The 25,885-nt window shown below is 39.0% G+C and overlaps 1 protein-coding gene and 1 long non-coding RNA gene across 2 annotated transcripts in view; one reads left to right on the forward strand and one right to left on the reverse strand.

The window, feature by feature from the left end:
• LOC141503548 (uncharacterized) lies at positions 1-23,374 on the reverse strand. Its single transcript, XR_012472898.1, has 3 exons — positions 23,261-23,374; positions 985-1,112; positions 1-296 (listed from the first exon to the last, which is right to left on the reverse strand). It is a non-coding gene; the product is annotated as an uncharacterized LOC141503548 (long non-coding RNA).
• Positions 1-24,405, forward strand: part of SLC22A23 (solute carrier family 22 member 23) — a 263,993-nt gene extending 239,588 nt beyond the window's left edge. The window contains exons 9-10 of the mRNA XM_074208809.1: positions 726-849; positions 19,220-24,405. Of these exons, the coding sequence (XP_074064910.1) occupies positions 726-849; positions 19,220-19,577 (482 nt within the window). The 3' untranslated portion in view covers positions 19,578-24,405. The remainder of the gene's footprint in view (positions 1-725; positions 850-19,219) is intronic.
• Positions 24,406-25,885: the final 1,480 nt, after the last annotated feature.

Consider the following 25,885-nt stretch of genomic DNA (forward strand, 5'->3'; position numbering starts at 1 on the left):
CCTCAGAAACACTGGAGGTGTATGACTGGATTGTATCTGATTGGCTTCTGGTTAAAAAATCCAAGTTCATCTGCCATAAACCTTCAAGATGCTCAGCATATCTCAGTTCATTTCTCTCCCAGAGCCAAACATCCTTCTGGGTCACATTTGGAGAAACAGAATTCTTGTTTCATATGGGGAGAATTTGAATTATCATTTTCTTTAGTTTTAAGGATCTCGATGCCTTTGTGTTGGACTCTCCAAACCAAGAATCAAAAAAGTCAAAAAGGAGTTCTGGGGCTCAGAGGCCATCCTCTCTGGATTAAAAAAAAAAAGTGCAAAAATTTTAAGGAAAGTCATTGCCCCATCATAAGATCACAATAACACCTTAATCACTACTATAATTATATCTTTCATAAGGGGAGAGGCTCCTCTCATTTGCAACAGCTCTGTGGGTACTCACATTCTTGATGTACAAAGAAAGCTCAGTAAGCTATCCTGAAGGGTGATGAAACCTACCTCTCAGAGGCATCTGATCTCATAATTCCCTGAGGTTTTTATTGGATTTTATAGCTAACTAAGCCTATGTTTCTTAATAGAGTGGGAAAGGTCAAAATTTAAAAGGATCTTTCTCGACTCTACTACCACTTCTGCCCCCTCCCCGGCCTTTTTTCCCCCATTTCCTTCCTTGGTTCCCCATCTTCACTCTTCCCTTCCTGACTTTTCTCACTTCTTCTGTTCTTCAGGAATGAGTGAAAAAGTCAGAGAGAAATTTTCCACCACATTTTCCATTGTGGGTATGTTTGCTTCACATGCAGTGGGAAGCCTCAGTGTTTTCTTCTGTGCAGAGATCACCCCAACAGTAATAAGGTAAGCCATCAAAAAAAAAAATCCATCCCCTCTGTCCCACTGCCCTCTCCCTATTCCAGGTAATGGTTTGAATTTGAATTAAGTTCTTACCTGATAGTAAGTAAACCTGTCTCTGAGACTTAGAGAAAGCCTTACCTGTTTGTTCCTGAGTCATCAGTCCTCACTCAGACACTGTGACTCTAGGCTGAGTTCATTTCCCTGGGTGTGGCATGCTGTAATGGTCACATCTGCTTCATTATTTTTCTGATATTGTGACTTTGACCCTGAAAACAAGAATAGAGACAAGTCTGGCACCTGAGAGAGAATGTGGTAACTGGAGGGGACAGGGTGTTGTGTCATGTAGGGCAAGAGAGATAGAGAAGACTGTGCTTGGGAAAGAAAGAATTAATTGGGTCATTTAGTAACAACCTTTTAACGAAACCAGATAGCTTTAAAGATGGTTCTGAAATCAGAAGACTTGGGTTCAAATACCACTTCTTATGTTTACTACCTGTATGACCCTGATGCAGTTTAATTTAGTAAACTTTTATTGTGACTAGTCTTTGCAGTCACTCTATTAATGTCACTTAAACTTCAGGGCCTCATTTGCTTCATCTGTCAAATGATGAGGCTGACCCTGATTGCCTCTCATCCATTCCCTCTCAAGAGCTATTGTCCTATGATTTCCCAACTCTCCCAAGAGGCCTCAATAGCAGCCATCTGGCTTCCCATATAGAACTATTAATTTGTGTTTCGCTATCAATTATTTGCTTAGGGATAGGATAGTAATGAATAGTAGGTAGAGAATGATACTCAGAACCAGGAAGAAATGCCCTTGGCTAGTGGTCACCAAATAGTTTTGGTCTTGTATTCCCTCTCAATTAAAAAAAATTCTTTATGGGCATACTGGGATGGTTGGGGTGGGGCAGTGGTTACACAGGCAGATTTTCCCACTTGTTCCTGCCTAGTTGCTATTGTCCTGGGAGGAGGTTAGTTTATAACTACCCTGAGAAGCTGATGCCTGAATCAAAGCTAGAAAGTTGGGAACTTACAGAGGTGAAAAGAGATGGAATAGGAGAGCATTGATCTGTAATGGATAAAAGATTGGCATGAATCTATTAGAAATAAGCTCTGTGACTGGCCAACCGGGGAGGGTGGGAATCAGTCTTTCTTTCCCTCCACTTAATTGTGTGATCACACTTTCCCTGCTGTCAAACTATAGACCCCTTTGGAAATCACCGTCCTAGGAAATTCTCTAAGACTAATAGTTTGAAGAGAGTCAGGTTCTGAATTGGTTTCTTCATCTGGAAACTCCCCACCCCAGTGAAACTGCAGATCTAGAACATATCCCTAATTTGTTTTCCCTTATTAAGATTATATCGTTCACATTGATTATTTACTCAAGACTCAGTAGTGGATATAGGTGAGTCCAACAAACATTTGAAGCTATTGAATTATTTCATCACAGGGTGATAAAAGATTTCTCCTTGAATGCCTAGTAGAGCAAAATCACAGTTGTGAAGCATGTAATAATGCCCTATGTAATTACTGTTTGTGATTTTGCAAGCCCTTATCGTGATTCATAATAAAAATTGGAAATAATGTTCAGGTGGGGAGTCATAATAAAAACTGGAAATGATGGTGGGGTGGGGTGGGGAGCACTGAGCTGAGAAACAAGAAACCTGGATTAAATCTAATAAGCATTATTTATATATATTAACTAGTTGCTTAGGATACAAAGACAAATAGATAAAAATATAAAGCAGTCCCTGCCCTAAGGGAGCATACATTTTAATGAGAAGTAACAACATAGTAACAACATTTACAAAAAGAAATCAATTATAATGAAATTCACTTATCAAAGATATATATTTTTTAAAAAACAAGTTCACAGATCCCCAAAAGTAAGAACCACTGATAGAGGGGATAAGGGAGAGAGTTCTGGGACCAACTCAGGCTCTGAGTTGATATTGATAGTGTGAACAAGTATTTTCCTCTCACTATTAAAATGAGGGCATTGAACTAACATGACCTCTAAGCTCTGTCCTGGCTCTGACTAAATTAGGTAGCACAGTAGATAGAGCATTGGGCCTGAAGTCAGGAAGATTGGCTTATTTAGCTATGTATGTGATCTTGCACAAATCACATCACATCATCTCTGTTTGCCTCTGCTTAATAATAATAAGAGCAACTACCTCTCAGGATTTTTGTTGGATCAGATAAAACAATATTTTTAAAACTTGTGCCTGGCACATAAGTAAGCACCATATAAATGTTAGTTTTAGTTTTTGTTTTTGTTTTATTTTAAGTGGCTCTGTGACACTGATCTCTATGTAACAATTCCATTAGTATCAAAATTATATATATACATACACACACCTTAAAGTATACAAAGCACTTTCCTCATGAAGTAGGTAATGCAATATTAGTATTATTCCCATTTTATAGATGAAGAAGCTGAGGCTAGGAGAGGTTAAATAACTTTTCTCGGTCTCATAGCTAGCACTATGACAGAATAGGATTCTCTCTTCTGTTTTCTACTATCTCTTTTGTCTTACTCAGGGAACAATCACCCAGATATAAGCATATAGATTTGGCATCATTAAAACCTAGATTTCTTGACTTGAAAATAATACTTTTCTACACTATGCTAATATTTTGGGCATAAATTATGGACTAAAGTTATCGTTAAGTTCTGGCTAAAATGGCCAGTTTGCCTAATTTTCTCACCCTTAAATACAAATAGACTTCCACTGTCCAGGCTATCTATGGAACAATTAATTCAGTCTCTGGAGCTAAGTGATTTGAAGTTTGTGTCTTTTTTCTGCAAGTTTTCAGATAATCATGCTGACAACAGAGTTTTCAGATGACCTCATTTTGATTCATTGTCTTGGAAATTTCACAAAGTGTTCCAAGCCTGAAGACTATTCGGTATCTGTTGGATTTTTTAAAACTATTTTAAAATGATGTATTTAAAGAAAAAAAGAATTTGCTCAGACCATCCTGAGCAGGCCAGACTAAATTGAGGAAAGTTTATTTCATGCCTACAATGACAAATCAAATTTGATGGGTTTTCTCCTCCAAAAGAAATACACTTGTCATGTTCTAATGATGAGTGTTTCAAGAACTATGTCATTAGTAGGGAATATGTCAAAGTTTGATTTTGGTAGGTTTCTGATAAGCAACTTCTCACCTTTTTTTATCTTATTACATTATATTCCTTTAGTGATTCTCTCATTTAACTTTGAGGTTGGGAATTGGTTGATCTTATTATCTCTTGTTATGGTTCTTATGCTTAGTAAGCCAAACCAGAGGCTACACTGTTTCCCTCTTCCTTCTTATCTAGAACAATTATATATTAATGCATAAACTCATGAAATATGATTTATCAAATGAAGGCCTCAAAGTTTTAAGCCTCCATTACATTTTCCTCTCTTGCAATTCAGTTTACCAAATATGTCCTAAGTACCTACTATGTGCTGAACACTGAGGTTACAAAATAGTTTCTTTCCTCAAGGAGCTTACAAAGTGATTATTTCACCTTGTGATTAGACTCAAGTTACTACTTTCTCTGGGCCTCAGTTTCTACGTGTAAAATAAAGTGATTAATTTGATTAGTGATGAATGTTTTTCAAGCTGCAGTCTTCTGAAATCTGATATTTTGAGCTCTAGGCATGGTTTTTTTTTAAATTGTATTTCTTCCTCAAAATTAATTATGAGATTGTGTCAAAAATATAATTATGAGGGGCAGCTAGATGGAGCAGTGAATTGAGTACCAGACACTTGATACTTACTAGCTGTATGATCTTGGGCAAGTTGCTTAACCCCATTTATACACACACACACACACACACACACACACACACACACACACACACAAATATATATATAAATAAATATAAAATTATGAGCAACAAATTGGGGTATGGGTGTGTGGATAGACTTATTTTCCCTCCATTTTTTGATCCTAAATTTGATTTCCAGGATGAGATAATGGTAGAGAGACATAATTTTGAAGTTTCAGGTCATCTGTTAAGACTCCACTGGGCACATTGTGAACCAAACAGTCTCCTTTTCCACCCTGGTCTTGTCATTTATTCACTGGTCAACTCCCTTTTACAGAAATCATCTGAGCCAGAGGTGGCCAGGGAGGAGGATTTGTCTAGGAGAAGAGGGGATTCTGTACCCAAGGCCAACCCTTTGCCATAACGATATCTGAGTAGGATGGTTTTATATTTTTCCTTCCAAACAATGAATAGTTCCATAAATTAAGGTATTATAACAAGTAATTGCTTCAGAAAAACCTATCTAGCATTCAGTCAATCTGCTGCAGTTTTCATGTGTTTGTAATTATAAAAGATTTGTAGCATTTCCTCTTAGGATTGTTTAAGACTCATTAGTATAAAATAAAATTTTTTAAGTTTTGGAAATTTTGTTACAGACAGTATTACCGGGACTCTCAGTCTTGGTCCAGATTCACTTTTACATTTTAGAATAAGATGGTTCCAAAGGACTCCTCAGAATTTATTTTATAGGGCTACATTCTAAATACCAACCTTCTGTCTCAGAGCTGGTGAATTCCAAGCAGCAAGTGTCATTCAGTCAGTCCAGTAAGGATTTATCATTTATTATATGCTAAGTATTGTGCCAAGTGCTGGGAATACAAAGACAAAGGATAAAGCAGTCTCTTCTTTTGAACATTATGATTATATGCATATGTGTGTGCATATATTTTTGTTTGTGTGCATGTGTGTATATATATATATATATATGTATACACACACACATATATATAAACACATATTTGTATCTAATAATAGCCATTTCTAAGGTGAGGAGGGGGAACATATGGGGAGGAGCAGAAATTTTGAGGTGTAAAAAATTAGAGAATTTGGTCTATTTGTGACCAACCTGTGGTAGATCATTCAGAATTCATATTGGTAGGACACACTGTACCTTGATTCTAACATAGTGATGTCATTTTGGTCCTTTTTGAAAACAAAAGACAACAACAATATATTTAAAAGGAATAGCAAATTGTACATAATAGATTTCCAGTTTCATGTGCAATCATCTTTTTATGCTATGTTCATGTTATGGAAATACTTTTCTTATTCAAATTAAAAATAAATAATTTTTTAAAAATATCTCATTCTAATGATGAAGACAAGTACATACAAAAACGTCCATAAATAGAGTCAAGTACATACAGAAACAGAGTAAATACAAAGTAGTTTTAACTCAAGGTAGTCTGGGGGAGAGCACCAGGACCCTGGGGAAGGAGTTCATGAAAAGCTCCATTATAGAAAGTAATGCTTGAACTACATCTTAAAGGAAGTGTTATGAGGCAGAGGTAACAAGGAAGACATTTCAGGCATGGAAGACTGCCTGTGAAAGTCAAAGGAGAAAGATGGAAGAAGAAGAGAAGAATAATTTGGCTGAATCTTAGTTCAGGAGGGAAAATAATGTACAGTGAGGCTGGAAAGAAAAATTGATGCTAGGTTACAGAGGGCTTTCTTTAATAGCTAAATAGAGACATCTATATTTTTAACTAGAGACCATATGGAGCCACTGTTGACTGTCTTAAAAAGTGGGCCTGGACAATCACTTTGGCAGCCATGTTTAGAATGGGAGTGGGAAGAGATTTTTGGTTACTGGCCTAATTAGGATATTGTATTCATCTAGGAGTGATAAGGGCCTTAATTAAAATGGCAACTAGTTTGATTAGAAAGAAAGGGCTGGATAAGAGACAGTTGGAAGTAGAAATGACAAGATTTGACAATTGAATGGGTACATAGGGAGAGGGAGGAGTTGAGGATAATGTAAGTTTATGAATCTGGGAGATGGGAAGAATGATAGTATCTTAAAACAGAAAGATGTCTGGAAGAGGGGAGGCCTTAAGGAGAAAGATAATGAGTTCACTTTCCCATATCTTGAGTTTGAGATGTCTTCAGGAATATCCAGTAGGCAACTGTGGGACTGAAGTTCAGAAGACAGCCTAGGGCTAGATATTTATCTGTATTATCTGCATGGGAATCATAGGATATTGAGATTATCAAGAAAGAGGTGAAAGAGAAATGGAGAAGAGAAGCTAGGACAGAACTTTGGGGAATACCCACAATTAAGGGACATAATATGGATGGTGAGCCAAGAGAGGAGACTAAAATAAGTGGTCAGCCAGGTAAGAGGAGAATCAGTAGATAGAGTATTACAAAAACCCAGAGAGGAGAAGATATCCAGGAGGAAAAGTTGGTCAAAAAGGTCAAATGCAGCAGATAGTCTGAGAAGAGTGAGGACCAAGAAAAGATAGATCATTAGATTTGACCATTAAGAAACCACTGGTCTAAAAAAAGATCATTGTTAATTTTGGGGAAAAGAGTTTCATTTAAAGGAAGAGATTGGAACCCAATGAGAAGAAAAGAAGTGGTGTCAGTGAGTGTAGACATTATTTCAAGAAATTTGGTGGGCATTTCATTCTAAGATACAGAAAAGGGAAAAAGAGACACCTTTCCACTCATCAATTATGTTGCTGATAGTACAGTCAACAGTGATGTTGGGCAGACTGGAGAGTTCTGATCTAACTGGTGATTTTCAACTCTGTGTCTTTCTGATCCCAGAAAACACCCATTGTAACATTATTTTATAAGAGTTCAAATGGTCAGGTGATTTTCCAAAAATTGAAGGAAAGATGACACTGCGTCCTGATAAGTGATTAATGTATTGTTTGTTTGTGCATGTTAGAGATTCTCTCCCTTACTATGTAAAACATCATGGGGTTCAAGATTTAAGTTTTAACCTGACCTAAGAACAGGAATTTTAGTTATTAGTCTAATGATGTTGCCATGGAAAATACCATTTGCAGGGTAGATGAGAAACAGCCAGATTGCCATTAGTCTATTAATCATCTTTGCATTATTAATAAAAATAATAAAATCAGAAAAAAAAAGAAATTTGGTGGAGAAAGGAAAGGCATAGGATAATAGCTTATAGCCTGAGGGGATGGTAGGATCTGATGTAGGGTTTGTTTTTTAAAAATAGGGGACAGGGCAGCAAGGTGGCAGAGCACCAGCCATGGAGTCAGGAGGACCTGAGTTCAAATCCAGCCTCAGACACTTAATGACTACCTAGCTGTGTGACCTTGGGCAAGTTACCTAACTTCCTTGCAAAAACCAAAAACAAAAAAAAAAATGGGCCAAAGCAGTAGAGAAAGAACTAGTACATAGGACAGGTTAATGTTCAAGAGGGAATGGATAGTTGAGGTTGTATAGATAAGATGGAGGGAATGGGATCACATGGAATCAAATCAATGTATAGGAGCTTGATTATAGCAAGGAGAAGGATCATCTCATTTTTATTTAAAGAGTGGAAAAAAGAAATCAGTTAAAGGTTCAGAGTGAGTATCCCTATGTGTAACTGAGATGAAGGAGCAGGTGGGTTAAGGAGGTTGAAGAATCTAAAGGTTAGGGAAGTATTGTGATGAATGTTGAAATCCCTTGGTATATTGTACAATAGTTGGAGAAAAGAGGAAGATGACTGAGTCCAACTCTGAATTCCTTGAGAAAGGACGAAGAATGAATGGGAAAATTTTGACTGAGTGGAGGAGAGGATGTTTTTTGAGTGATTTGGTAAAGGGAAAATCCTGAAGTGGCAGTGGGGATTTCTCTGGCTCCTATGATTTAGATAAGAAAGCTCTGAGAAAGCCCATCTCAGTGTCTCAGTGTCTATATCTTTTGCTATAATAAATCTTCTATCCCCCTCCCCTTACTACTACTATTTCATCAGCTGCTATAACAATCAGGATAATTTTCCCTTCCTAAGGGGAAAAAATTTTAAAAAGAGGCCAGGAGTGGTGACAGAAACTACTAATTTACTATGTCAATAATTTAACTATGGAGAAGTCACTTTACCTCTCTGAGCCTCAGTTTTTTCATCAGACTAGCTGACCTGTACCCCTGTGATTCTCTGATCTGATGGGAAGTGTGAAAAGATAAGCTCTTGGTGAGAAAAACTCAGTGGTTCTTTTCAGGTTCAGTTGAATCATTTGTACCTGGACTGCTAATTCCCACCTATGCCTAAATCACTTTATTCCTTTCCCATAAAAACCTTCCCATCTCTTCTAGTCTTAGTTCAAAAGCCCTATTCTTCGGAAAACCTTTCCCAAATAACTCTATCTATTCATCTCCTCTTCCCTTTAGCACCTGTACACATAGATTTTATGCCATATTATCTCACTGTGGTTCTCTAGTTACATGTGTCCATGTGTCACATACCCAACTGAGTTGTAAACACAATATTATTTTATAAGCACATACACAATAAACTCTAGAAATTATTCTCTTTTCAATTCAATAGGGGGCATAGGAGATTTAGTGTTTCCTAATTTGCTTTGGTTTTTTTTTATAGCTGAACACAGCTGTAAAATAACCTAAAGAAATACTGAGAAAAGAAGTCAGCAGATTTGGATCCTAGTCTTACTTCCATTATTTTACTAGCTATTTAACCTTGATCTCATGATATAACTTCTCTGTCCCTCTGCCTCATCATCTCTAAGATAAGGATGATAATCATTTGCCCAACCATTATAATAACTATTGCCTACATTTTATATGTTGTTGTTGTTTAGTCATTTTTCAGTCATGTCTAACTCTTCCTGACTCCATGAAGGAGTTTTCTGGACAAAGATCCTGGAGTAGTTTGCCATTTCCCTCTCTAATTCATTTTTAACAGATGAGGAAACTGAGGCAAACAATATTCAATGACTTGCCCAGGGTCACACAGTCAGTAATTGTTTGAGGCTCTACATCCTAGCTGCTTGTACATTTATATATCCTTTGATGATTTCAAAGTGCTCCACAAATATTTTATCATTTGAGCCTTGAAAAAAACCTATAAAGTAAGTACTGAAAGATGAAGAAGCATGAATTTCCCAGTCATGCAGTGATTGAGTGGATAAATCAGGTCTTCTTACTTCAGTTGTTGGTCTGAAAGTATTTCCATAGCCCTCTGTGCAAATATAAAGTCGAATTTGAAGTAAACACCTGATAATTGATTGATTCAGCTTGGAAAAGCAACCCAAAAGTCAGCTGAGGGAATGAATGATTTGTGCAGCTAAGTTAGAGATATTTCAGGTCATGGTGATCCAAAGGTCCAGACTCTCAGACTCCTTACTTTTAAGTGATCCAATTTGGAATGAGGAAACTGAGGCAAACAGAATTGAGTGATTTACCCATCATGTTCACAGAGATAATATGTGAATGAGGCTGAATTTGAATTCAAAAAGGTGGATCTTCCTGATTCCAGGACTGGAATATATGTTCTCAGTTGATCTGAGAGGTTGGAGTTATTATCCCCAGCTCGTTTTTATAAATAAGGAAACTGAGGCTGACAGGTTAATTGGTTTGCCCAGGGTCACACAGCTGGTAAGTGTTAGATTTAATTTCAGGTCTTCTTGACTCCATATCTTGTTTTCTATCTACCTCACTCCCTAGCTATCTAGAAATTGTTTTCCTTTTCCAAGGGTACAGCTAAAATGTTAACTTTATTTTATTAGGATAATATAGTTATTTACCAGATATTCTCTTGACTAGCTTTCTTGACAAGAATATATTTTCTAGGTGTTCAAGTATCTCAGAAGCAATTAGAAATTCATGACTTTAAAGACTCAGTGATAGAGACATTGCATGTGAAAAACAAAATTTATCAATCCATCAACATGCTGTTGACTGCTTATTTATGTAGATAATACAGAGTTAGGTATGGCCTGGTACATAAAAGAAAGTAAAAGAGACAGCCTCTGTCAGGAATTTAGACTTTGACTTAAATTGTTTTTGGTCCTTCTTTATTTTTTCATCTTATAAAATAACTTTAAGGGGCAGCTAGGTGGCTCAAGTCGATATAATGCTGGGAAGACTCATCTTTCTAAATTCAAATCCAGCCTCAGACACTTACTAGCTGGGTGATCTTAGGCAAGTCATTTAATCCGTTTGCCTAAAAGGCTAGTTGACTCAGTGGATCAAGGCACCGGACCTAGATTTAGGAAGATCCTAGTTCAAATGTGACCTCAAACATTTATTTTGTGTCCCTGGGCAAGTCATTTAATCTCTGTTAGCCTTAAGGCACTGGGAAATGAAATGGCAAACCACTCCAGTATCTTTGCCAAGAAAATCCTATGGACCACAGGGTCAGGAAGAGTGGGACATGACTGAGCAGCAATGGACAATTGTCATAATAAGACATTTTTATAAAACTTAAAATTAGCTTTAAAGGTAATAAAGATTTAGGAAAAATATCCTCTTAGTAGTGGCTGAAGCTGTGTATAAGATAAATTGTCTAAGGTTGGATTATTTTTCCCAAAGAAAGAACTGGTACCACTGAAATGTGGGCTAAGCTTGCCCTCTAGTGTCGATGTGAATAAATGCAGGAAGTTTATATTGCACTAGGAACCATACCCTATCTCAGCTTATAAAAGGGTTATTGTGAGCCAAAAGTTAAGTTTTAAATTGATTATTTGCCACCTGGAATGTATAAGTTCATAGAAATATTGTTATTGGGGTGGCTAAGTGGCGCAGTGGATAAAGCCCTGGCCCTGGAGTCAGGAGTACCAGGGTTCAAGTCTGGTCTCAGACACTTAATAATTACCCAGCCATGTGGCCTTGGGCAAGCCACTTAACCCCATTTGCCTTGCAAAAACCTAAAAAATATATATATTATTATTATCCATGATGGTTGGGGTCCAGTCCAAAAAAAAAATTCTGTTTAACTTATTTATCTGAGAAGTGATCCCAACTTATTTATCTGAGAAGAGAGCCCAACCACTCATGTGTCATCAGGAAATGCATCAGAAAAGCCTTTGTTCAGACCCAGCCCAGGAAGCATAGATACCCTAGCTCTAGCTCCTGGAGTCAATGTGTGAGGGGAAGAGAAAAAGTGGGGGGGGGGGGGGGGAGGGAGGAGGCTCCCTGGTTGTACAAGCACATTCTGAGGTCCCCTCAGGCTCTTCCAAAGACTCCAGGAATCCACTCTTTCTACTAACCACTGCTTCTGGCTTAAGCCCAGCATTTCCTTCTGTGCCATTTCCGCCCCCCCCCCCCCCCCAACCCAGGGGATTAAAGCTTCTGAACTTTACAAAAATTTCTATAATATTGTATACTATTTATATAGTATTATAGTGAATCCCTCTTTTCTAAGTTTTGTTTTGTGTTGTGTTTACCAAAAGGAACAGAGAAGCAAGATGACATTTAGGATAAAAAACAGCAACAGAATCTGAAAGACCTAAGTAGGTTTGTGTCCTAAAATAACAGACCAGTTAAAAATATTGTTGTTCAGTCATGCTTGACTCTTTGTGACCCCATTGGGGGCTTTGTTGACACTTGAATGGTTTGTCATTTCCTTCTCCAGTTCATTTTACAGGTGAGAAAACTGAAGCAAACAGGGTTAAGTGACTCACCCATAGTCATACAATTAATAAATGTCAGAGGCTGAATTTGAACTCATAAAGATGAGTCTTCCTATTTCTAGGCCCTACACTCTATCCACTGGGCCACCTAGCTACTCAGTTAAGAGTAGCAACTTCAAGCATAAAAATCTCTTATACAAAATCAAGTTTCTCTTTTTCCTAATGCTGAGTGGGTGCACCATTTACATAAGTTTTCTACTGGGGAATAATTCTGCTCCAAGCACAAAATTAAACAGATTTCATTTCCTTCAACTCAGGATCAGACTGCAATATATGCATGTGTCAGGATTGTCTGTGTCCTATATATTTCTGCAGATTAAAGCACATTTGGACATTATGTGACTTAAGCAATATGGAGTCAGTCACTCTGCTTGCCTCTGCAGGTCCACAGAGAAGCCAAGTTTATTTCTCTTCCTCTCCAAGAAGAGCCCTAAATGGATATATTTTATCAGAGATAGCTAGCTAGCATTGTGGAAAGAGTTCAAAGTCTGAACCCAGGAAGACCTAAGTTCAAATCCAACCTCAGAATGTTGAGATTTTAACAAGAGGGTAAACTGAGGCAGATCACCATGCAAAATAACATACCACCTTTAATGCCAAAGAAAAAGCAGCAAAAGGACAGTTCATCTTTTACAGAAGTACAGAACAACGAAAAGAGTAGATATCAGGGGATTTGGGGCAACATGATGGGTTACAGAGCTGAGGTTCAGGGAACAGCATGACTGATTGGAAGTTAATCATGGGGCTAGCAATGACACTAACATCACCACCACCCCACTTCCCAGTCCCACCTGCCCTTCTTTTCTAATGAGACTCATTGTCTGAGTATAGGTACAAGATGGCAGCCCAGACTTTTGGACAGCAAAACAGATATCCTTGAAGGAAAGCTTAGTGTTGTAAAGCTATAAAGCTATCAGGTCTATTTCCCTTTCTTTCACACATGTTCCTCAAGGTTAACAAAATTCTGTGAAGCAAGAAGAGCTTGATTTTTTTAAATTTAACTCACTACAGGCTAGCTCAACTTAGAACTAAGTTCAGAGACAAAGAACTATGACTTAAGCAGTTACAAACACAAACAGTTAATTGTAAATAGGCTCAATAAGAAAATGATACCTGATCAATCTTAATCTCAAAATACTTAGTCACAATGTGACTCTTTAGTTTCTTCTGCAAAATGAGCATAATAATAACCCTTACCTTCCTGGGTTGTTATAAAGATAAAATGAGAACATTTGTTAAGGTGTTTTGCAAGCCTTCAAAGCTCTATATAAATGTTAGCTTTATTATTAGCTTCAGGGATGATGAATCTGTTTTTCTCTGGTATGTGTGGTATTCCATAGAGGCATCATATCCTGAGTTTATGGAAGTCTCCAAATCTATCAGAAGGGGCTAAGTGGATATTTTATGTGAGAATGTTATTTATCTAATAGATCCATTGAATTACTCAGAACCTAATTTTGACCTTCCAGATTTAATCTGCCCATTCCTTTAATTAAATGAATGATTTTAGCTGCTCGTGTAGGAATGTAGGATCTTAGAGCTGGAGGAGAACCTTAGAGTTCATCGTTTTCAGTCCCCTTGTTTTTCAAATAAGGAAATGGCAGCTCAATGTCAGAAGGTTTGGCCCAAAGGGGCATCTAGTTTTATAGAAATCATAACTAACATTGATGAAGGCTTGTTTTTCAAAGCACTTTTCATATTTACTTGATCTTTATATCAGCCAGTGGTGAGGGTATGGTTTTTTTATCTCCATTTCACAGATGAGGAAACTTGAGTTTAGAGTGATTGAGCCAGTATCAAAATGGAATTTTGTATCTGATCTCTTCTAATGTCACATCTAGCCAGGGCTCTTTTCATTGTACCAAAATGTCCCTCACTAAAAAAATTAACTCAAAAAAAGTAAGGGAAAAAAAAGCACCCTTTACATTTTAGTTTTTCCTTTTTAACTCTTGCACAAAGCCTTGCTTTGTAAAAAAATCCTTCCTGGGTTACAAACTCCTATACACCAATATCCTATATGGATTTCCTGAGGCTGCCACATTACATGGGCTTTGGTGTATACTGTTTATGTGAGGGGGTAAGGTTATATGTAAGGGGGTAAGGATTGTTTCCTATGTGACTGGTTCCAGTCTGCACACACTTTTTTTAAAAAAGGGGATTTCACTTTAATTACTACAAATAAATGATTTTCCTACCAGTTCTCAATAATTTCCACCTTATACTTACAACTCATTACATTTTACCTCCTACATTTTAATAATGGTTACTCTGACACAGTTCTTTGCATTAAACATGGTCTAACTGTGACTTAAGAACAAAGCATCATTTTGCAGGTACACTTAAAGAAGTACATCTTAACCTTCTAAAAATAATCTTTAATAATATGGGAAGCTCACTTCCATCTTGCTGTTATTACTGCCTGCTTCTCAGGCCCCATCCACCTCTCTACCCATCTAGGCTGTAATGACTACTACCTCATCTTTTCAGCCCAAAGCTATTCCTGACCTTGTACTCTTTTCCTCTACTCCCATCCTGGATTTACAAAGCTTTTTCAGATATATTTTAAAATTAGGACTTGGGCTTTCTGCTGGGGGGTGGAGCCAAGATGGTAGCATGAAGGCGGCATTTCCCAGGAACTCCTTCCCCCCAAACTGATAACTCCAGCCAAAATTTAGAGGGGCAGAACCCACAGAAAGACTAATACATTTTCCCAGTCCAAGATAACTTAGAAGTTCTGCGGGAAAGATGTGTTTCACCAGGACCCAGAGTTGGAAAAAGCCCTAGTCACAGCACAACCCTGGAACAGCTTGAAGGGGCAGGGAGAGAGTACTTGTGGCAGAACCTGCAGTGAGAATCTGGAGAAAGCAGCCTGCACCCCCAAAGAACAGACCATGGATGGTAAGGGGGTCAGGGAAGACTGCAGAAATTTCTCTGCTCTCCCTCTGGGTAGGACTCTGCTGTTTGCCCACACTCAGATCTGGATTGCAGTTTGGGCTTCCATACTAAGATAGCCAAGCAAGACTCCTCCTTACAGTTCCAGGGCAGAGGGAAGTGCAGTGGTCATCTACATATCAAAGCACAGGCAAGAGAGCATAATACCTTGGAGGAATAAAGGTCCCAGTGGGATGTCCCAAAAAAAAAACAACCCAAAGCCTTGGAAGTACTGTAAATTATTCTTGGACTGAGGAAATGAGAAAAAGAAGAATCTGACCATATCGAATTACTTCAGTCCCATGGAAGAACAAAATCAAAGCTTCTGTATCCAAAACCTCCAAGAAAAATAAAAAATGGGCTCAGACTATGGATGAGCTCAAAAAACTTTGAAAAGCAATTAAGGGGGCGGCTAGGTGGTACAGTGGATAGAGCACTGGCCTTGGAGTCAGGAGTACCTGGGTTCAAATCCGACCTCAGACACTTAATAATTACCTAGCCATGTGGCCTTGGGCAAGCCACTTAACCCCATTTGCCTTGAAAAAAATCCTAAAATAAAAAGCAATTAAGGGAGGAGGAGGAGGAGGAAAAATTGGGAGGAGAAATGAGAGCAATGCAGAAAAATCATGAAAACCAAATCAACAGCTTGGTGAAAGAAATACAAAAAAATATTGAAGAAAATAATATGTTAACCAGTTTAGGCCTAATGGAAAAAGCAACACAAAAGGTAAATAAGGAGAAGAATGACTTAAAAAGCAGAACTGGTCAGCTGGAAAAGGAGATAAAAAAGCTCTCTGAAGAAAATAACTCCTTCAAATGCAAAATGGAATTAAAGGAAGTTGATGACTTTGCAAGAAACCGGGAAGAAATAAAACTCTTCCAAAAAAGCCAAAAATTAGAAGAAAATGTGAAATATTTTATTGGAAAAACAACTAACCTCAAACAGATCCAGAAGAAATAATTTTAAAATTATTGGGTTATCTGAAAGCCACAATCAGGAAAAGATCCTAGACTTCATTTTTCAAGAAATAATATAGCAAAATTGCCCTGAAATCCTAGAAGCAGAGGGTAAAATAGAAAATTGAAGGAATTCACCAGTCACCTCCTGAATGAGATCCCAAATGAAAAACGTCCAGGAATAATATTATAGCCAAATCCCAAATCAAAGATAAAATTCTAAAAGCTGCCAGAAACAAAATAGTTCAACTACTGAGGCTCCATAGTCAGGATTACACAGGATCTGGTGGCATCTACATTAAGGGCTTTTAGGGATTGGAATATGATATTCCCGAGGGCAAAAGATCTTGGTTTACGACTGAGAATCAACTACCCAGGAAAACTGAACACCCTCTTTCAAGGGAAAAGATGGACTTTTTTGGGGGGGGGGTTGCAAGGCAAATGGGGTTAAGTGACTTGCCCAAGGCCACACAGCTGGGCAATTAGTAAGTGTCTGAGGCCAGATTTGAACTCAGGTACTCCTGACTCCAGGGCCGGTGCTGTGCCACCTAGCCACCCTGGAAAAAGCATTTTCAATGGAGTGTAAATGGGGAAGGCAAGGGGGAATGAGCGAGCCTTCATTCTCATCAGAAATGGGTCAGAGAGGAAATAACATACGCACTTAATAGGAAATCTATCTTACCCTAGAGAAAAAATGATGGGATGAGGGGGAATGTGGGAAGGGAAGGAGGGAATAGGTGATAGAAGAGAGGGAAAATCAAGAGAGAGGGTACTCAGATACAACACACTTTTGGACAGGGCCAGGATGAAAGGGGAGAGAGAGAGAGAGAGAGAGAGAGAGAGAGAGAGAGAGAGAGAGAGAGAGAATGAGAATATAAATGAGAGTGGGGAGGAATAGAGTGAAGATACAGCTAGTAATAGCAACTGTGGGAAAAATATTGAGGCAACTTCTCTGGTGCACTTATGATAAAGAAAGCAACTCACCCCCGAGACAGAGTCATTGGAATCTGAACACAGACTGAAGTACATTTTTTTTCTCTCTCTCTCACTATTCTTGAGGTTTCTCATCTTCTTGGGGGGGGGGGGTTATGTTTACTCTTATAACAAAATTATTGTAGTAATAATAATAATTTTTAAAAAAAATAAAATTAGGACTTGTGTTTGATGGTATTTTTTTCTATAATATTCTTTACGAGGCAACAGTGAGACTAAGAATAGGGACTGGACTTGTGATTTCATTGATAAAGGGAATTCCTCAATGAATTCATTCTCTCTCCTGCTATTTATAATCTTATAGGTTAAGTGACTTGCTCTGGGTCATACAACCATTTTGTATAAGGAAGGACTTGCATTCAGGTCTTCCTGGCCCACCCTGGCCAGCTTTCTATCTATTGCTTCTGTTCCTTAAAAATTAATTTCAATCAAGTAAATGTCCTTCAATTGGGGAATGGCTTAGCAAACTGGTATATGTATGTCATGGAACACTATTGTTCTATTAGAAACCAGGAGGGATGGGAATTCAGGGAAGCCTGGAGGGATTTGCATGAACTGATGCTGAGTGAGATGAGCAGAACCAGAAAAACACTGTACACCCTAACAGCAACATGGGGGTGATGATCAATCTTAAGGAACTTGCTCATTCCATCAGTGCAACAGTCAGGGACAGTTTGGGGCTGTCTTCCATGGAGAATACCATCTGTATCCAGAGAAAGAACTATGGAGTTTGAACAAAGACCAAGGACTAGTACCTTTAATTTGGGGGGGGGGGGGGGGAACTGATATCTTATTGTCTGATCTTGCTATCTCTTTTTACTTTATGTTTCTTCCTTAGGGATATGATTTCTCTCTCATCACATTCAATTTAGATCAATGTAAAATATGGAAACAATGTAAAGACTGGCAAATTGCCTTCTGTGGGGGTGGGGGGAGGGAAGTAAGATTAGGGGAGAAATTGTATTCAAAATAAATAAAATCTTTAAAAACAAAAAAAAAATTTTTAATTAATTTCAAATGCCACCTCTTCCCTGATCTCCTCCTCTTGGGAACAATATCCTCCATCTCCACACTTTGTATACAAATCATACTACTGATAAACTAAACTTATACTACTTTGTATTATAGTTATATGTGTCTTTATTATATTCCCTTACTAGACATAAAACGTTTCCTCCTGGTGCTAAGCAGAATCCTATGCATACAGTAGGCGCCTAATAAAGACTCGATCATATTTTTTTTAAATCACATATATGTTCTGTAATATGCCAGAGAATGGTTATTGAATGCATCAGTGGGAGAGTAACCCTAACTGGAAGCCCAAATACTTGGCCTCTAATACCCAAGGCACCTCCATTAAGAGTTGGGAAAGCACCCAGTGAGTGGCTGCTGAGAAGTAACTATGAATAAACTTGACATATTCAGGATATTTGGGTCATAATCAACTGAGGAAAAATGCAAGAATTACGACAAACTGATTTAGGCTTCCTATAGAATAAGTGTTTCCAACTTGCAGGCTGCATGCAACAGTATAACATTTTTTTATTATATTCATTGGTAATGTGTTACGTGTGTGTGTGTGTGTGTGTGTGTGTGTGTGTGTGTACACACACACATAAATAATATTAAATTCTATATGCAGCACTTGACAAATTTTTGTTGACCCATAAAAGCTAAAAAGTTGGATCCCCATGCTGTGGAAAGTAGGCATTTTTAGCTGGGACTTGTAGGAAGGCAGGAGGCAGAGATAAGGAGAAATAGCATTCAAGGTCTGGGAGAACAGATAGAGAAAAAGCCCAGAGATGAATATGGGGATGTCTCCATATCTCTAGACTGAAGAGTATATTAAGGGTAAGAGGGGAATTTGAGTTGTATGAAGACTAGAAAGGTAGGGGGAGACTAGATTGTGGAGGCCTCTGAATGCAAAGAGGATTTTATATTTGATCCTGGAGGTGTCAGTGAGCCACTTGTGTTGCTATGCTCCAGAAAAGCTGTGTCTGCCACATAAGCTCCTTGTATGACCCCTCCTTCTCTTGTCTCCTGTCCCTTGAACAGGTGTGGAGGCTTGGGCCTGGTCCTGGCCAGTGCTGGCTTCGGAATGCTGACTGCCCCGATCATAGAGCTGCACAACCAGAAGGGATACTTCCTTCACCACATCATCTTTGCCTGCTGTACTCTCATCTGCATCATCTGTATCCTCCTCCTACCAGAGAGCAAGAACCAGAACCTGCCGGAAAATATCCTCAATGGTGAACATTACACCAGACAGCCCCTCCTTCCCCACAAGAAGGGAGAACAACCCCTCCTGCTCACAAACTCAGAACTCAAAGATTATTCTGGCCTCCATGATGTGGCTGCCATGGGGGATGGGCTGCCAGAAAATGCCACAGCAAATGGGATGAAGTCCATGTAATTGGGCTGGTTTTGTCACTTCTGGAGGGGAGTCCTTTTGGGGTCAGGTTTTCTTTTTGTCTGGCACAGGTTCACAGACCTGTAACAATGGCAGGTTCGGCCAACTTGGAAAGGAAAGGTCAAATTCGCTGCTAAAATCACTTAATCACAGGAGACTTTCAACTGGTGTGAGGAAATTTCTATGACTGGAAAGTATCACGATGATGTATTTGAGGGAAGAAACTGGTTGGAGAGATCCCTTCAAAGACTTTCTTTTTCTGCCATTAAATGTTTGTATTTATTTTGGTCATTTTTACAAGAAGCACTTTATTCCCTTTTCCTCTCATTAATCACAAAGTAAAAAAGAACTTTCTCTTAAGGAGAGGCACAGCCATTCCAAGGAAGAGACTTTTAGAAACAAAACAAAAACAAACAATCCAAACCTTGAAAGAGCATCTTTTCTATAGAAGATGAACACAATACTACCCAGAAGAGCAAAAAGTGATTTCTTCCTGTCCCCAAACCCTAAGGCCGCCTGTGGGTATAGGCATATGACACTGTTGTGAATTAACTGTGACTGCATTTTTAGACAAGGGGGGAAAGTAAAATTCATTAGGTTTTGATGATTAGTCTGTAACAGAAGTGTCATTTTCTACATGTAAGGTAAGACCTTCCCATCTCACAATTAGATTAAGCAGTTCACAAATCCCAATAAAGCAGGTATGTGGGTCTTCTTTCAGGATGGTTCTTTTGTATTGAATAACAATGTTTGAAGCTCCTTTGGGAAAAATACTAAGCATTTCATTCAAAATGAAGAAAACCCACACGACCAATGGCTGTGGATCCAGTTTTCTGATGCCAGGGCTGCCTAATGAAGTGGATAAATCAATAACAGGTGTACCAAGGCAGGACACCACATGAAGAACCTGAGACTCATACTTCTAACGCAGATGCCTTTCAGCTAAAATCTCCCTAGTCCATTAGCAGCATCAGCTGCAGGCTCGACTTGAAAGAAGACTAGCTATTTTCTAATCAGCAAATGATTCTAAAAACTGACATTGACCATGATAGTAGAGGGAGGCGGTACACAAACCTTGCCAGGTACACATGTCTAGAGCACACACCCTCAAGGGAAGCCCTTGCTTATATTTTACTAGCGACTCTTTAAATATTTATTGACTATTTTCTGACGTGTGTGTTATCCTCCAGGTCCTTTGCTTCTCCCAATCTTTTGTCCACTTTACTGCAGAGCAGGAAAGAGACATTATCCTCAAATCAGTCCTTCCAAAGAGAGAGAGAGAGAGAGAGAGAGAGGACAGGAAATGTTACAATAAAAAAATACTTTTAAAGAAAATTAATGCTCAGTTTTAATTCTGCCTTCCTCCCCTTGCCCCCCACCCCACCCCTAAATCTTATTAGTTTTAACTATTGTATGCGTTTGGAGGCCATTTCACACCTTCCCAAAATTCATCTATAGATTCATTGGCCTTCTGTCATCCCCAGAGTGGGGGTGGTTTTCCTCAGTAATGTTTAAGGTTAGTCACTAAAATCTTGTATCTTATTTTAGCCCACTAAAAAAGGAACTTTTGGGGGGCCCAGATATGATGCCCCTTTGTAGTAATAGCAAGCAATTAACCTACTGATCCCATTTCCACACAGTTCCACAGATGCCTAATTACTGATGACCTTTGGCTCTTACTTGGTCACACTCAAAGAAGGATCAAGCTGGAGTTGTTTTTTCCTGAGCAAGGTGTTTTTTCTGTCCTAGTCTACACCCTGTGTTATGTATGTCTTTGTCCTGGGGCAGTTAGATCTTCCAGTGGTCTAAGGGCCAGCATTGAAACTATGTATTAGGCAGCTGGGCATCAGCCCCCACTATATAGCTGGATGTTGAAGAGCCCAGAAAACAGGTCAGTCTGCCCTGTGCGCCCCCCCCCCCAGCTCTTCAGCTCATCAGTGTGCCTGCTGTCTCCACTGACCTTTGTCCTCCCAACACCTGTATCGATAGGTGGCAGCTGAGCGACCTGTTCCTCAGTGTTGTGGGACATCAGCACCGGGGCTGGGGGAGGATAGGGATGTGAATTGAAGAGTCAAGATTATTAGAGTGAAGAAGGCAAGCCAAAGTAGGGGTGTTTTCTAAACTATGTCCTACCACAAAAACCTACCGCTGCCGTGGAGAATGAGGATGCACTTCTGGGTTCTAAAATGACTTTCCCAAGAAACCCTGGAGCAGGGGAAGACAGACTTTAAAGCAACCCAGTAAGAAACAATCAACAGGGAAATGGACTGTTGTTACACAGCTGGCTTCAGTTTAGCAGCTACCATTGCATTGTATGACTGTTCTTACCCTCTGTAGTTGCTCGTGTGACTTAAAGTTGGGTCTCCTTTGTTCCATGTTGCAAATGTTCAGTCTGCATTCACCTTGAAAAAGGCCTTTCTTTAGATGTGTGCAGTCTTCTTCATGTGCCAAACTTGTGAAATACCTTTTGCCTTTTATAGAGTACTTGCGACAAAAATCACATGGCAACAAAATCCATGTAAAGTATATGAAAAAATACAGACGTGGCCTTGGAAGTGAGAGCATCAGACACATGAGGGGAAGGGAGGTCAGCAAGGGCTCTTTGGACCACAGACTGGACACCTAGGCACCTATTCATGTGTGCACAAATGCACACACACACACACACACACACACACATACACATACACAGCTGATACACTTTGCAATCCATTTACTGTAATGGCTTTTTAGTTAACGATATCTGTGAACATTCTTGAAACTGCGGTCTGAATCCCGTGGATTTATTCAAATAACACGTATTAAAGCTGTTCATGCTCCCGAGCTGCAAGTCAACTCTTGGGGTCATGCACAGTGCTTTACAGAGCCCCACTTGTTTTGGGGTCTCTCCTCTCTTAACTTAGGAAAAACAGTAACAACAGACAACATCCAAGAAACAGGGCCAATGAACAGAAAGAAAAAACAAAACACTAGAACATATCAAATAACAGGATGGATTAATGACATGAATTAAAAAGTGACTGGAGTTAAAAAATAAAGTCTTGGTTCTTAGCTTTAGAGGCCAGGGGATAAGGGAGAAGGAGAGATTTTGGTTTTGATTTTGATTTTTTTGCTCAGTCTATTTGACTAGAATGAAATTATCTCGCTAAGAAGCTGGCAAGCAGGCACATATTTCAGCAAGGTGTCCCTCTTATCTGATTCTGTTGGCACCTCCCTCTCAAAACTCACCCAGGGTTAAAGGGCCAGGCTTTAACTCCTCCTTTAGCGGCATCATCAGCTGGGAAAAGTTTTCGGTGCCAGCTGAACATTTTTACTGAATGTAGTCAAATTGGAAGAACCTCTCTATGGAGAGCCCAGGAAAGTAGATATCAAGTGAGACAGCAGGGATGAAGAAAAGGGCATGTGGCCCCAGCATCTCATCTGCCCTGCTGTATATATAGGTGGGTGCTCTGGCAGCTACTCAATGACTTGTCTGTCAAACTTGAAAACTACTCAATCCCGTTTCCTTCATGTTTGACAAAGGAAACGCTTTTCTCAGGCGACTTGCTGCTTCCAGTCAGCCTCCTCTTCCCCTCTCCCCCATGGAAACCATACAAAGATGTACACGCCAGCTATACCTATTTGTAAACCCATTCCATTCTGAACCTCATTAGTTAGACCATCAACCACCAGGGGCTCTGTCTTACCTCCTTTGTCTCCCTTGTTCCAAACAACGCACAAATGCATTTCATCCCCATCTTCCCCATCACCCACACACCATCCCACCTTCAAGTTCTCAAGGATGCTTTGTGTTATAGAGCACCATGATCTGTTATTTTCTAAGAGGCTGGTTGGTCATTGACACTGGTGACTGGAAAGGGGGTGGGGTGGTTGGTTTATTTGGTCACTGAGCAGGAAATAGCTCATGATACACAAAAGGAAGTATCCCTTTTAAACCCTGATACTTCCCAAAGCCAAACTGAAGTCACAGAACTGGAAGTAGGAGTGCCATGAAGATGAACTTTGAATGTCACATCACCTGTAGCCTCTGGATGGCTCACTCTGGATGGCATCCTGCACTTCAACTGCTACTGTTGGTCTTTTTTTATTTAGACAAAACCTCATTTTAATGTAGTGTATAAAATGTTTTTTGGGAAAGGAATACAGTGTAATGTCTAGTGGGTAAGCTTTCCTTCCTTCCTTCCTTCCTTTCTTCCCTCCCTTTCTTCCCTCTTCCTTTCCCCTGCCCCAATTCCTTCCGTTTCTGATGAGGCTCTAATTAGAGAATTGTTACTGTACGTTTTGATCATGATTAGTCTGGTGGTGCTTACCCATAGCACAAGCTTAAATCAAGTACTGAAACTGTCTTACAAGCTAAGTGTCTGCATGATGTTACATCTGTTGTACCTACTGAGAAATTTGTATGTGAATGTACAGAAATAAAAACAAAAAAAAAAAGTTGCCCCATTACCAGAGCTCCTATGGAATGTCTTTCTTGGCTCCTACTTGATATGATCAAATGTTGCCATGACAGACTTAGCAAATGTATGCTGTTTTTATTAATCACAATCTCTATTTCAAGACAAGTGAGAGAAAAGGTGCTGATTAGCCTTGGCAGCTCCACCTCCACTGAGTTCCTAATCCAGTGGCTCATCATGGAGAAAAAGTGACCAAGTATACAAAAGCTCTTCCAGGGCCATGTAGGGTTGGGGTCTCAAAAGTTCCTATCATGCTAAAAAGACTTCAAGAATGGGCTCAATGTCCACTCCAAAGGCCACCCCAAAGAATTCTGAATAGAGAATTGAACAATAGGTGAATTTTCTTTTGCCACAGAGATGTAGGAAGACCATTTACCTGCAAGCTGATGTCTAAGCCTTAATTTCCTCAGTTTATAAATTTTTTTTAATGAATTAGGTTTATTCTAATTCTATATCCATCATGAAAGTGGGGCTTCCCATTGCAGCACTGGAGGGAATAAATACACATTAATGAAATCATGAATCCTTAAACTAATTTCAAAATATCAATATTCCTTAATCTTCATTCCAGCTCTGGGAAGGGGGGGAGTTGGGGTGGGGTGTCTGGGTGTTTATTCCCATTCTTCACAGGGAATTAGCAAGCACTGGTTATCTACATCTGACAAATAATTCTGGTCCAATATTGTACTTGGAACACTTAGTTAATTGTTTTTATAGCTGCTTACAATTTAGTAATTAAAGACTAGAGTTGTTTTCTTGGGGGAAGTAGTGGTTGTGTTATGGTCATTCTATAGCACATCTATTACAGACCACTACAGAATTAATGAATAAGAACTACCTTCTAGTACAGGGATGTAATAGGAATATCTCAGAAGTGACCCACTCTTAGGATGGAGCCCAATTTATTTAACCTAAAAAATGTCCTTTTTAAAGAAAACATTAACTGTCCTTCCTCAACAGCCCTGCTTTTTTTGGTTAGATTTTTGGAAGGCTATGGGGTTAAGTGGTTTGCCCAAGGCCACGCAGCTAGGTAATTATTAATCTGAGGCTGGATTTGAACCTAGATACTCCTGACTCCAAGGCTGGTGCTTTATCCACTGTGCCACCTAGCCACCCCTGCCCTGCTTTAAAAAAAAAAAAAGCTTAATTGCTTTATTGAAAAGGGTCACTTTTCTCCAAGGGAACAAGAATATCCTACTTTTCTTTCCAGACTACAAACATTTCATCTTAAACTAAGACATGTGGAAACTGGATTCAACAAATCTGAGATTAATTTTAAAATGAAACTTCATGAGAATCCTAGGCCTACTAGCAAACCATATTTCCTTCCTAAAGACATCAATAACTGACAGCTTAATATTGTGGTTTGATCCTCATTCTTGAAGACAACTGTGACATCAGAAAGATGATGTCATGACTAGCAACATTTAAGATTATTATCACTGGATGAAATGTTTTCCAGAACATAGGAGGGAGCTGTAGGCTCAAGGATTCCATATACAGTAAATAACCACAGGCAACTCATTTATGTCTCTGCACCCCAGGAAAGTCTCTGACCATAATTATAGATGAACTCCTCTCTCTTTCCTGCCCCAAAGAGCTGATCCTAACATACAGAAGATAAGAGGAAAGGAGAGCAAACTAAATTCACATGAATTTTACTATCTGCCTAGGAGATGGCTGGCTGAAAAATTTTGAGAGAAAGATGTGGAAGACCTATACATGAGAAGTGAATATACTGCTAATCAGAAGGTTAAAAAGTCAAAGCCTGAAGAAGAAAGGTTGAAGGAAGAGGTGGAAAAAGGAAAGGAATTAGAGGAAGAGATTAAAACAGGGAAACAAACCATTCTGATC

Source organism: Macrotis lagotis, chromosome X (assembly GCF_037893015.1).
Source record: "Macrotis lagotis isolate mMagLag1 chromosome X, bilby.v1.9.chrom.fasta, whole genome shotgun sequence".
In the NCBI taxonomy this organism is placed as follows: domain Eukaryota; kingdom Metazoa; phylum Chordata; class Mammalia; order Peramelemorphia; family Peramelidae; genus Macrotis; species Macrotis lagotis.